The sequence below is a fragment of the Panthera leo genome, chromosome B3 (assembly GCF_018350215.1).
Source record: "Panthera leo isolate Ple1 chromosome B3, P.leo_Ple1_pat1.1, whole genome shotgun sequence".
Lineage (NCBI taxonomy): Eukaryota > Metazoa > Chordata > Mammalia > Carnivora > Felidae > Panthera > Panthera leo.
In genome coordinates this window covers 86,032,541-86,046,676 of record NC_056684.1, presented here as the reverse complement: position 1 = coordinate 86,046,676, position 14,136 = coordinate 86,032,541, and the positions used below count along the sequence as shown (strand labels likewise).

Here is a 14,136-nt window from a genome sequence, read left to right as displayed (position 1 = left end):
AGTACTACATTAACCTAATTGCAAGGTAACTGCAAATGGGATTTGCTTTCTCGTTTCTACTGCCCACAATTTCAGGACAACTAACTCCAAAGAATTTATCCACCTGTCCGTTCTTTAGGACCTCCCAGTGCGCCTGCTTGCCGGGAGGGCAAGGGTCGCCCCAGCCCGGGCCGCTAGGCCGAAGACGCTTCTTTACTTGCGTTATCAGAGGCAGCACGTCCAGCTTGACAAACCGCAGGCGGCTCCCGATAGGGAAGCGCGTGGGCGCCAATCTAAGAGACCAAACCCGCCTCACCGCGGCAGCCAGCCCGACCCCATCCACGAGTCTTTTCTCCCCCGAGGTCCTTCTCGGAGCCCAGGAAGCCTCGCAGCGCCGAGAGAGCGCCCCTGAAAGGGTGCAGCGGGCAGGTTCGGACCCGCGGCACATCACGCGGCGGCGAGTGTGCGCCCTGAGCCTCCACCTCCGAGCAGTCGCCGGATTGCAGCCTCACTCGGCGCAAGGAACTGCCCAGCCCCGGCTCTCTCGATCGGGAGAAGCTGTGCAGGTCGGTAGCGAGGCCGGCGAGCTCGCCCACTCATCTCGGCCCACTCCGTCGTCCTGGGCTTTCGAAGATGTCCGCCAAGCCCGAGGTCGGCTTCGTGAAAGAGGCTTCTCGCCAGATCCTGGCCGGTGGTTCCGCTGGTAAGGCCGCCCCGCTAGGGGCCAGTCGCTTTTCCTTTAGCGTGTCGGAAAACTTTTCTCAATCCTGGCGTCCGAAGTTTCCCGTCTAAATGCAGCGCTCCAGGCGCAGCGCCTGAGCCCGCCGAGGGCCAGAGCAAAGGAAGCCGGGAGCCGGCGGTGGGAGGCCGGTGCCCCAGGTCAAGTCGCCGCCGCGCCGCGCCGCCGCTCTAGGCTGCCCCGCCTTCTGTGCCCTCAGCCTGAAATGCAAGCTAGGCAGCCCCAAGGCCTGCAACTTGGAGGAGGCCTTGATTCCTAGCTGGTTATTTGACTTGAAGCGATCCAGCTTGCGTCAGCCTTAGTTCTGCTATCATTTGCAGCCTCTTGCTTCTGGGCTAACTCAGATCTTACATAACTCCTGCCTCCATCATTAGAGTGTGTACCTCAGCACTCCACAGGTCTTCTTAGTGCAGAGTGCTTGCTGGGGGCTATTCGTGCCTTAAATAGGCATATTAAAATTAAATGCATATGTTAACACACATAAACACCTTTGATATAAGGGGTTCACGATTTATGGAGAGTTACGTTGTGGGAAAAAAACTAGAAAAAATTTGTTGTAACTAATCATGGAAATAATTACTAAGTGTGGCTAGAGAAAATAAGAACCCATGAGCTTATGTTGTGTGGATGTGTTTTAAAGATACTTTAAAATATAAATCATGAGTTGATTGAAAATTTAAGTTTTCATAGCTGTGACACATTTTTATTTTAAATTTATAAAGTAATTTATAAATTACTACAATTCACTCAGCACCATAAAACATTTTTGTAAGTGTAGATATTCTCTTAAGACGTTATACTATGGTAACTCTAGTAAATCATATGGAGAGAGTGACTAGATGTCTAATGTTTAACGTCAACTAGGAAAATTTATTCTCAAATACACTTGGACTTTTTATAAAGGCCTATTACAAATTATGACTAGTTATCATTATGTCGTGAACTATTTGCATCTCAGGAGTACCACAAGCAACCACATGTATCAATCATGGTCTGTACAGTTTATAAGGATGATATTTCATTAATATGACCATCAAGGCATGCATCTCTTATATGTGATTATGCTTTGTCCATCCATAATTATGATGTCAGTGGCCACACTGTCTGCTTTTTTAGTTGTTTCCCAGAAGTGACGATGAATTTTCACCAATTTAGTCACCGGGTCAAATTCCACAATATCCCAGACTGCCAGCTCTCCCTGACTGGGTTGATTTCAGAGTCCATGACCCTGATCAAAGAAAACTTAGCTGTCCGAATGGGAGAGTAAGGAACATTGGTGAACATCCTAATCTCTAATTAATGATTCAGAAGCATCTCTGTATTGGCTTAGATGATCATACTAGATCTTAGACACAGCTAAACTCAAGGGTCAAACTGTAACCTACTTACATGTTTTTGTTGGTTGATAAATATTTGGCACAAATGTGTGATTCCATCATATTCTTATAGTTGTAACTAATATGAATGAAAATTAGTATATGTGTAAGGTAAATTAAACATAGTGTGGTTGATTTATAGATTTAGTACTATGGAATCACTGATAAATGTTGAAAGTAATGTACACTTTCATCATAGTAAAAGGAGATCGTGTTTTCTACTTAGGCAATGATATTTTCATAAAACTTTATATTTACTGGTTTTTAATAAATGCAGATTAATCATATTACATATACTAGGTAAAGGGCCAAAGGGAAATTAATATACAAGAGATATGGAATTTTAATAAATGTAGAAAATGCGTTTGAATCTCTAGCGCTAAAGTTCTCATTACTGATAATGTCATCAAATGCGGCACCTCTGTGTGTGTATTATATGACCTTTTGAGGGTAAAGGTTAAAAATACATTTTGGCCTTCTTAAGGGGGAAAAAAGCTGGGGAAGTTTATTGCAGAAATACCAGGGAATCTCTTGGAATTCAAGGTCTGGATGCCTTCCTGGAAGAGACTGGAATCAGGAGCTAGAGCACTGAGGAGAATTCAGGAAGTCATCCTTTACCTTTCCTCACGTTGTCAAATGGTTAAACATTTCCAAGGCAGCAGGTTCGTGGCGAAGAGTAGGGTCACCAGTAATACTAATACAGCTGCTAGGATGGCTTGCCATATTTCCACAGATTTGCCTGGTAAGGAGTAAACATGCCCAAACGGGTTCAGATAGCTAATTACTTAGACAGGAAAAGGAAGTGATATGGTGGTGTCAGTTCCCTTATTCCATGGGCAACACCAAACTGAAGATGCCAGTTGGTAGATGGTATGAGCAGCGGGTCACTCTACTGTCGAGGAGGTGCCTCAGAACCACAGCCAAGTAGTTTTATTGACTTACACTGAAGGCTGCAGCTTCCCCCAAGTGGGAATGAGGTGGAAAGTCTTGAGTTCAACTGAAACTAGGGAGATACATGAGAAATGGACTCATGGTAGTCTTTCCTAAGATAACAGGAGAAACAGCTTCTCTGCTCTTCCTCACCAGGCTGCTTATCTTCCCTTAGACCAGAAGAAATCATCGGGCGTTCTGCCAAGACTCGAATCAGTCTGTGGCCTAGCCGTGTCCACAGGTTATGTGGAGATGCTCAAGGTTGTCAGTGTGCCATACTGTGGAGGTATTTCCCTGTGCTCTTGTGGTACCTTCAGACTTTTTTATTAAAAAATTTTTTTCTTAATGTTTATTTATTTTTGAGAGAGAGAAAGACAGAGCGTGTGAGGGAGAGGGGCAGAGAGAGGGGGAGAGACAGAATCTGAAGCAGGATCCAGGCTCTGAGCTGTCAGCACAGAGCCTGACGTGAGGCTTGAACTCAACAAATTGCGAGATCATGACTTGAGCCAAAATTGGACACTTAACTGAGTGAGCCACCCATGGGCCCCTATCAATCTTTTTTTTCTTACAATTGTACTGCTATTTTCTGCTCTGCCATCCACATGACAGAATGTGGTTCCTAACAGCTCTTGAATTTACATTCTCTTCACTTTTATAGAGATAGTGAGAGACTAACTTGCTTTCTTTTTTTTTTTTTTTTTTCCGTTTCTCATGTAAAATCCTGGGGGAAAGACTCAAGATGACCCAGTTTTGGATAAGGGCCCACCTCTGCACCAATAAATGGTAGCCTGTGCCCATGTGGATGGGTGGGGCCACAGTGGGCATGGGGATTTCGGGGGAGATTTATTTTCCAGAGAAGTTAGACACATTATGAAATAGGCAATAGATGTTTTTCATAACAAAATATGTCTGTCTTATATTAAAAGATGGTTTGTGATACTTGCATTTCAAAAACCAAAGAGATTGATACACTTACACTTGCTTGGACACTATACATCTAAAGATTGGGCTCAAGCTTGTAGCTATAGCTAATATGTAAAAGTATTGTTACCAATGGCAACTTTGTTTTATGTGATGAAAGCTATGCCCAGGACAAGTCAGTATGTACTGAAGTTTTACAGAGGAGGCTTCTAGTCTGTATTTTCAGCTTCAAGTAATTGCATAAGTTTCACGTGAAAGAATAGAAGCCAATGATGAGAACTTAAGGAAAATCAGCAAGGCCAAACACTGCAGAGGTGGTAAGGATGAGAGTGAGAAGAGGCCATTGGATTAGACCCTTGGTGCTCAAAGGGTGAGCCGTGGACGAGCAGCAGCAGAGACATGGTAGCACCTGGAAGCTTGTTAAAAATGTAGGGTCTCAGACCTCACTCCAGACCTGCCATATCAGAATCTGTATTATAGGAAGGACCTCAAGTCATTTGTTTGCACTTTCCAGTTTTAGATGCCCTGCATTAAAAGACTTTTGAGGAAAAGAGATTTTATAGAGGGGAATCAGATTTCAGAGGGTTACAAGTTAAAACATTCTTGGTTTTCACTGCTGACCAGAGAGAGAAGAATGAATTCTGTAAGCCTTATTATGTGCCCCCAGTTTAGCTGTCAGGCTTATTTACCACTCCTCTCCTACACATGCCTTTCAGTTTCTGCTAAATACTTGAATGTTACCTGTACCTTTCCACCTTTATTCCCAATTCCTGGAATGTCTTCCTCTTATTTTCTCTAGCTATTGAAATTCTACCCATTTTCCAAGGCCTAGCTCGAAAACTGTTTTCTGAAGGAATGTTGTCCAGATGGCCTCTACAGCCTCATGCAGCTCAACACTCTCATTAACATGTGAATAGTGCAAATAATAACTAACATTTCTTGAGTAAATACTAAAGGCTAGACCCAGTTCTAGCTTTAAATGGATCAACGTGTTTAATCCTCACCACAACTTCAGGATAAAGAAACTGACCTACAGAGGGCCTAGTTAATTTGCCTATGGTTGCTCAAGCATGCAACCATTTCTGTAGGAAATCAGGATAGGAGAGGCACCAGAAAAATATCATTTACATTATCAGACATTTTTAGAATTTGGAGAGATCGAATCAAGTCTACTATCCCTTATTGTCTTTATATCTCTTTAATTTATATCCCTTAAAAGAGTTCTTGTATCTACAAATACCATTCTTGTAGTCTTTCTGCTAAATGATAGGTTGTTCTCTCTAAACAATTTCATGTGTATGGGCACAAGATTAGCTTTTAGCTAAAAGAAATTCCCAGTCCATTCAGGGCCTGTATGTGAAGTTGGGCAGGTTGTACACTGAAAAAAAGGGCTCTGGCCATTGGAGCAAGTGAGAGCCGAAATCTAGCCCATGCTGATTCATAATCCATGTATCCTAGAGTAGAGATGCATCCACCTGGGGGAGAAGGGACATCTTTTTCTATTACTACCAAATGTCAGGTAGCAAACCTGACAGCAACACTGACAGAATTCCCCCAAGCTTGCTAGAGTTCCCAAGGTATCTGGGCCTCAGTATTAGACATCATTCCCTTGTCTGCTCACCATCAGGGCTCCAGGAAGTTTCCCTTCTATGCACATGTCTTCCTTGGGGCCAGGAACTCAACTTTATCTCAGACCCTCCCATTCTCCTTAACTATCAGTTTGGATTCTTCCATGTGTTTCCAAAGCTCATGGGGTTCTTACTTCACATGAAATGTAGAAGCCTTTTAGGCTCACTCAGATGGTAATTCTCCCCAAGTTCCCACTGGACTTTTTGCCTCTAACATCAGAATTTTCCAGGGTTTTGGCAAGTCCTCTTGGATTCCTGAGAGACCTTGCTCTCCCAGAGCTTGTCAGGCTCCTTCCTGAGAGAGAGCATGCCTAGGCCCTGCCCACTGAATTATTTTGCACATCTCTAGGACCCTCCTCCTCCTACCTCCCAGAATCTTATATTCTCAGAAGTCTGCAAGTGCTACTCAGAGAACTTCCTAGAGAATTTCCCCTTCTTATATTATTTACATGGTCTCCATGCATGCAGGACACTGATTTCTTCCCAGAATTTCCAGGCTCCTCACCAGCCCCACCCTAGTTCCTTGTATCTTGTAGGCACACCCCCATCACATCTCCAATCACAATTTTTATTTTGTGTGTCTTCCTGGAGATATTTTGGTGAAATTATTTAGTCAAACTATCCTGGAAACAGGTTTTCCAAATTTGTACTAGACACAGTTCAAGTACTTTGTGCAGTTTCTCATTAATCACCTTCAAGGGGTCAAATGACAAGGTGAAAGGAGAAACCTTTTTTAGGGGGAAGGAACCCTAGGATTCATGGATAGGTCTCTGGGAAATTAGCTATTGAGAGTATATATAAAATGTGCATTATACTGAGGGGAGAGAGTCAAGGCTTTCAACCTAAAAGGTAATTAAAATGGTATTGGATAATTTGAAATGTATTTTTTTTTAACTCCTGGTCTTGTATATCATACATATATATATATATAATATATATATGTATTCATTTTCACAAGAATTCTACTTTTGCTTGCTTTAACCCATAATAGTTAAAATACAGTTAAAAGAAGTGCCTTAATAGGCAGTATGTGTACTAGTCCTCTGGATTTTAATTTGGACTAAGTAATAAAAGGGTCGATGCACCGGGGGGTAATCAAGGTTAAAATTTTTATCAAGGAAAATTCTTGCACCCATTAGAATGGGTGCAAAGGAGGCACACATGTGATTTGGATAAATGGCACCTTTGGAACTTCAGGATTTGGGAAACTGCAATTGTTTGATAATAAATAGCAGGTTGTAGTGAAACAGGTGAGCCTTTATGACACATCAGAGGGAGGCTGGAACCCATTATCGGTAATTAGGGAGGAAAAATCCCCCTTATTTCAACCACATAGGAGGAAACAACTCTACTGTTCAAATTAATTATAAAATACCTTTAAGGGATGCATTTTAATGAAAATGTAGTCTTATCTCTCTTAAAGGAAATCTAATTCTCAAAAATACGCATTTAAGAACAAAATATGAACTGCATAACCACATTTCAAAAGATTCCCTGGTTTCCTTCACTGAAAGACCTTTTAAAAAATTTTTTAATGTTTTTATTTATTTTTGAGAGAGAGAGAGAGAGAGAGAGGGAGGGAGGGAGAGGGAGAAAGTGTGAGCTGGGGAGACACAGAATCTGAAGCAGGCTCCAAGCCATCAGCGCAAAGCCTGATGCAGGGCTGGAACTCACACACTGTGAGATCATGACCTGGGCTGAAGTTGGACGCTTAATTGATTGAGCCACCCAGGTGCCCCGATGAAAATGTAGTCTTATCTCTCTTAAAGAAAATCTAGTTCTCAAAAATATGCATTTAAGAACAAAATATAAATCTCATAACCACATTTCAAAGGATTTCTTAGTTTCCCTCACTGAAAGGCGTTTTTTAATTTTTTAAAATGTTTTTATTTATTTTTGAGAGAGAGAGAGAGAGCTCGCGTGAGCTGGGGAGGGGCAGAGAGAGAGGGAGACACAGAATCCGAAGCAGGCTCCAGGCTCTGAGCTGTCAGCACAGAGCTTGTTGCAGGGCTCGAACCCATGAACCGTGAATCCGTGACCTGAGCCAAAGTCAGATGCTTAATTCACTGAGCCACCCAGGCATCCCTGAAAGACATTTTAAAAACGCATGTATAACATGTGGGTACGTGATTCAATTGACGTAAAAATGTGAATCAATATTTGTACAACATCTTAGGAACACTTTGTTAAACCAGCCCTTCCTTGTCTCCCTTGCCCACGCACTGCCCACCCCTCCCAGTCTTGACTGCAACATCTCAGAGCACTGAGAACCTGGTGTTTTAGGTAAAGCATAGTAGATGCTTGGAAATGTTTGTTGACTATACTAATGAATAAATATTAGAAGCATAAGCCACAAAATATATTATTAGGGTCCAACTCTGAAGAGAGAAGTATGCTGGGGTTCAAGCCATCAAACAACCAATATTTGCAACAGAACTTTCTTTTCTTTCAACAATATTTTCTTTCATTGTAATCATTTAGTAAATGAAATGAAAAAATTGTCTTCAGGTCTGAAGTGTCTGCCACCTTCTGAGGAAGAGGTCCATGATAATTTTTAAAATTTATGTATTATCTTGGGGCGCTTGGGTGGCTCAGTCAGTTGAGCATCCAGCTTCAGCTTAGATCATGATCTCACGGTTTGTGAGTTTGAGCCCTGCGTCGGGCTCTGTGCTGACAGCTCAGAGCCTGGAGCCTGTTTCAGGTTCTGTGTCTCTCTCTCTCTCTGCTCCTCCCCTGCTCGTGCTCTGTCTCTCTCTCTCAAAAATAAATACACATTAAAATTTATGTATTATCTTTTGTTCCAGGACCCCAAAATGAAAAGAGATTCACAGATCATTTTCAAACATCTTTATGATTTAAGTAGATGGTATCTTAAAATGGCAATAAATGAAACTAGGTTAAGGGACTTCTATGGGATTCTTAACTGTTCTAGATTTTAACTGTTTTTTCTTATTAATTTATTTTTCTTTTGGTTTTAAACTATTCTGTTTGTGTCAGTTATTTCCATACTTTGACGTGATCAAGGTTTATGCCATTCTAAATATTCTATTAGATCTCTATCTTTTGATCCCTTGTATCGCTTTGCTGGGACTGTCTGAACAATGTACCACGAAGTAGATGGCTTAAAATTCCAGGAATTTATTGTCTCACAGTACTGGAGGTTAGAAGTCTGAAACAAAGTATGGGCAGGGCTGGTTTCTTCTGGAGGCAGCAAGGGAGAATTTGGTCCATGCCTCTCTCCTAGCTTCTGGTAGTTGCTACCAATCTTTGTGTTCTTTGGCTGTTATCACATGGCTTTCTCTTCCTATCTGTCTCTGTGTCTGTCCAAATTTCCATCTTTTTATAAGGGTATCATTAGATTAGGGCCCACTCCAATCCAGTATGACCTCACCTTAACTTGATTACATTTGTAAAGACCTATTTCTAAATAAAGTCACATACCAGAGTTTAGGACTTGAACGTATCTTTTTTTTTGGGGGGGGGGAGACGCAATTTAACCTACAACAGGCATTTGATTGTATTTTTCTCTTCATGTTGTAATTCTCAAGTTAGTGTTACTTATCTCAAGCCATGGTCCTATGTTTCTCTTCCTTTCATTGTCAACCTTTGTGGAAAGTTCTTCACTTGGTTTCCAACCTACTATAATTGGCATATCTGTCTTTCCCTTTCTGCCCAAACTGTTAACTACTGCTTTTCATTCCTAATTTTACCTATTCTTTGTAAAACTTCACATCTCTGACCAATTTTTCTCTTTAAAGTTGTCTCTGCTATTGACTGTTATCTTCTTACTCATATCCAATCACTTCTTTACTGTTTCCTTTGCTGATTCCTCTTTTTTCCTTTCCTCAAAAATTGGCATTCTCTGCTCCACACACTCTGAGCTCCCCAAGCAAGCCCATCTGCTCTCTGGCTTCAGTATTATCCATTTGCAGGTAACTCCCTGATATTTCCATCTTCTCTGTGTCCTGCAGACTCAGATTTCTAACTTATACAGTAAAAATATCATGGGATCAAGAGTTATGTGAACTCTTAGTGATTTTCAAAGGTAATGTTTTAGAGGTAAATTTTGAAACTAATATTAGACCATCAAATACCATTTTCTCTTTGTTGTATTGTTGTACTCACCCTTATTTTGAGTTGTCTTTCTCATTCGTTCTTTTTGTTAACTTAGCGGGTTACAACTGACCTTTTCTGGGTGTTTGTTTGGGTTATATGGATCTTTCCTAATTAGTCGATAATTAAGATCAGACAAACAGGAAACAGTAAGATAAATCTTAAGTGCTCACATGTATTGAATGATTACTATGTATAAAGCACCTTACTTTGCTTAAATGATTGATATTAATTTGTAATATCTTGAGGATGAGGAAAGTGAAGCTCAGAGAAATTAAAAACTTGTTCAAGGTGAGTGATGGAACATGAACTCAGACTCTGTTTTCTTTGCTTTCAAAGTTTGTATTCCTACCCGCTACCTCACCCTGCCTCATGGGGTACAAAATGAGAAACCAGGTTAGCAGCCCCATACAGAGTATTGTCTCCATAAGACCTTTTTTCCTTCAGGCTGTGTTAAATATTGTAGCTGCTCAAGGAACTTGTGCACTGATGAATAATCAGGATCTGCCTCTGGTGCAACCTGGCTCTTCCTTGTTTTTGCCAGATCTTTAAATGTCAGCCATAGTACAAGTATAAAATTTTCCACTTTACCCATCAGAGGACTTTGTCAGCATTGACAGGGCTACCTCTTTTGTGTCATTCCCTGTAGGCGATTGATTAGGAACGAGTTGAGCCCCAATCCTTGGGTAATTGTTAATTAAAACCTGTACAACTAGGTAAGACACCAGAATGACTCACTGAAGAAAGAGCAACCTCAGAACAGACTGAATGAGCCTGGCTGTGAAAGAGGAGGGAATTGAAGTTGCATAAAATAGGTTTGTTTTGAGTTTTTCCTTTTGCAATAATTTGGTAGCTGTAGGTGAGATGCAGGGTGAATTTAGTTGATTGTCTATAAAAACTAGAATGGACTATTCTAGGGGGAAATACAACTTTGGAAAAATTATAATGAAATATATGTTTCAATAGAATTGAATGGCACCTAAAAAAAATGAACCCCAAAATGTTTTACATTATGTGAGAGAGAGAGAAGGAGAAGTGCCAATGAGCTAATATTTCTTGAAAAATTATCATAATTATTAATAAATAACAATAATAAATAATTATTTATGAGTCATAAAATGTGCCAAAATCAGATTAATACAGTTATGGAAAATATTATTTTTGTTCTTGTTGATGTGGCCGTTGTTGTTGTTCTTCTTCTTCTTGTTTGGAGAATGATTGTGGAGATAAAATACTTTGGAATAAATTATAGGCACCTTTCCAGAGACTCAACAATGAGCAGAGTTATTTTGGAACTTCTTTCTAGTGCAATGCATTTGGTTGACTACTGTATCACAGTGGACAGTCACATCTGAATAGAACTCCATTCTGTCCTTGTGCAGACCTATAGATGGCACTGTCTTCCTATAATTTTGGTGATTTACTTAAAAATAAAAAAAGAAGGAAAAGCTTTCTGCAGACAAAGTTAGATGTAGAAGTGTGTTAACTTCTAAGTAGATTCCACCATTATAAAACATTTGGAACATGTGCCTGGCATAGATCATAGAGAATTATGCATTTGAAAAATGTGGAGGACTGTACTTTGGAATTAATTTTTTCATTTAATTATGATTCTTAACTATGTATGGAAAAGCAAGGTTATGTATGTGAATAAGAGGGATGGACAATTATTTTTATTGCTATAATATTTATTTCCTCTGTTGTTGTCTTGCTTTTGAATTTAGAGTTTTGGATCAAACAAAAATTGTTGATAAGCTTAGCATAATGTAACATTCATTGCTTGTAGGTCTTGGAGATTACCTTGTGGGAATGAACCTCCTAGATTCCATAGTTTTGTTTCTCTAAATTCTCAGGGTTAGAGTGTGTATTATACTAATTGTAAATTATAAGCTGCTGTGAGCAAGATCTAGAGTGCCAAATGCATAGTTCTTTTTATTTATCTATCTGGGGCAGCCACTCAAAATGCCATTTCTTGGCATTTCTTGGCTTTAATGTAAGAAAGTGAGGGATATGTAAAAGAATGCATTTCTTAGACAGAAGTTCCAAACAGAACTTTTTTTTTCTTTTAGGTACATAGATTCTGTGTAGAATTAATGGAAATTCCAGAAGTCCTTGCCACTGTAAATGAGCTTCTAACCACAAGATGGCAGTGTAACTTGACCATGTATTTTAAAACAAAAAAATGATGAGTAAATTAAACATGTTATTTCTTTCTCTCTTAATGAGAAATGTATATAGCTATGAAATTTTAGGAAAATTATAAAGAAGGTGAATATTGAAAATACTTAGTGTAAGAAATACTAAAGACTCTTTAGTGATTTATTTTGAGTAGTGGGGGCTTTTTTAGTTGACCTAAGAAAACATTTATTTCATATTCTTTTAAGTTGGAAGTAGAAATGTGATCATATCAAAATTGGAAAGCATATCAGCAACTTTCTTTTACAGAGCAATATAGTCTCATGTTTGCCTGATCAAGCATCAAGGAAGGACAAGACCTTTTGTTTCCTTCATGTTTTTGTAGAGATCTGCATTAGCGTATACCTTCTATGGTTTTGAGCATACATGTGCTGGGGATTAGAAGGTAACAGAGAAGCAAAGAAGGGAAGGGAAGAAAGAAAAGTAGAGACACTGGTTCCTAAGTTATATGGAAAGAAAGCAGTGTTGATGATGTCTATGTGACCCTGCCAGATTTATATATTCTATAGTTTAAAAATGTATCATCTGTCCATTCAGTAGGTGTTTTTAAATAGGCACTATCCAGTATTATTTGTGTTTGTTTTCATTGCTTACATACTATCTTCTGTTTTACTCTACATGGATGCCTTTCACAATTACCTTAGATTTTTTGTGTGTGATTAATTTAAAAGATTATACTGGATTTATTTCTTGTTTTTTAAGTCTGGCAAAGAGTGTGCCCCTGGGAATGCAAGCTGGTGCAGCCACTCTGGAAAACAGTATGGAGGTTCTTCAAAAAACTAACAATAGAACTACCCTACAACCCAGCAATTGCACTACTAGGTATTTATCCAAGGGATACAGGTGTGCTGTTTCGAAGGGACACATGCACCCCAATGTTTATGGCAGCACTATCAACAATAGCCAAATTATGGAAAGAGCCCAAATGTCCATTGATGGATGAATGGATAAAGAAGATGTGGTATATATATACAATGGAGTATTACTCAGCAATCAAAAGGAGTGAAATCTTACCATTTGCAACTATGTGGATGGAACTGGAGGGTATTAAGCTAAGTGAAATTAGTCAGAGAAAGACAAATATCATATGACTTCACTCATATGAGGACTTTAAGAGATAAAACAAGTGAACATAAGGGAAGGGAAACAAAAATAATATAAAAACAGGGATGGGACAAAACATAAGAGACTCATAAATATGGAGAACAAACAGAGGGTTATTGGAGGGGTTGTGGGAGAGGGGATGGGCTAAATGGGTAAGGGGCACTAAGGAATCTACTCCTGAAATCATTATTGCACTATATGCTAACTAATTTGGATGTAAATTTAAAAAATAAAATCAAAAAAATAAATATGTGATTTGGACTTAAAAAAAAAAAGAAAAACATGTAATGTTGACTAATAAAAACAGGTTGAATAGTGAAAAAAATAAGTGTGCCCCTTTTAGGTAGAGACCAACTCTTATTTATTTTGTATCTCCAGGCCTTGCACAGTGCTTAGAAGATAATATCCACTCAATACATCTATTTTTATTCAAATTACATTCACCACAAAGCAGTACAATTCTTTTGAGACTTATTTTGCTTGTGTGCCCCTGTCTGACCAGCCATAAATATAGCAAAGATAAAGAAAATGTCTTCTATTTTAGAAACCAAGTGCTGGGGTCCCTGGGTGGCTCAGTTGGTTAAGTGTCCAACTTCAGTGCAAATCATGATCTCATGGTTCATGGGGTCGAGCCCCGCATCCAGCTCTGTGCTGACAGCTCGGAGCCTGGAGCCTGCTTTGGATTCTGTGTCTCCATCTTTCTCTGCCCCTCCCCTGCTCGTGCTCTCTCTCACTCTCTCAAAAATAAACATTAAAAAAATTAAAAAAAAAAGAAACTAAGTACTTTGAACTCATTCGTAGCATCTTATTTTGCTGATAGTTGAGGGAATGTAGGAGTGATAGTTTCTCAGAGCTGTACTGAAAATAAAACTTTGATTTTTTGACCAAAGGTATATTTAAATGCTAAACAGTGTGAGTTGCTATAATGGAATACAGTGAAACCTTGGATTGCAAATAACGTGTTTGTACAATATTCATTTCTAATGAATTTTACCTTGATGAACAAAGTATTGCAATATGAATAATACATGATGCTGAGTGTCGCATGATCAAAACTGAGCCAATGGTTCTTCTCTTTCTCTGTCTCTCTCGCTTGCTGCAGAATTATGAGTGATTGTCTCTCATGCTTGGATGCTCGGTCTCAGGCCAC

The 14,136-nt window shown here is 39.6% G+C and overlaps 1 protein-coding gene across 1 annotated transcript in view; it reads left to right on the top strand.

The window, feature by feature from the left end:
- The first annotated feature begins 612 nt into the window (after positions 1-612).
- SLC25A21 (solute carrier family 25 member 21) overlaps positions 613-14,136 on the top strand; it is a 485,962-nt gene continuing 472,438 nt past the window's right edge. The window contains exon 1 of the mRNA XM_042943202.1: positions 613-682. Coding sequence (XP_042799136.1) covers positions 613-682 — 70 coding nt within the window. The remainder of the gene's footprint in view (positions 683-14,136) is intronic.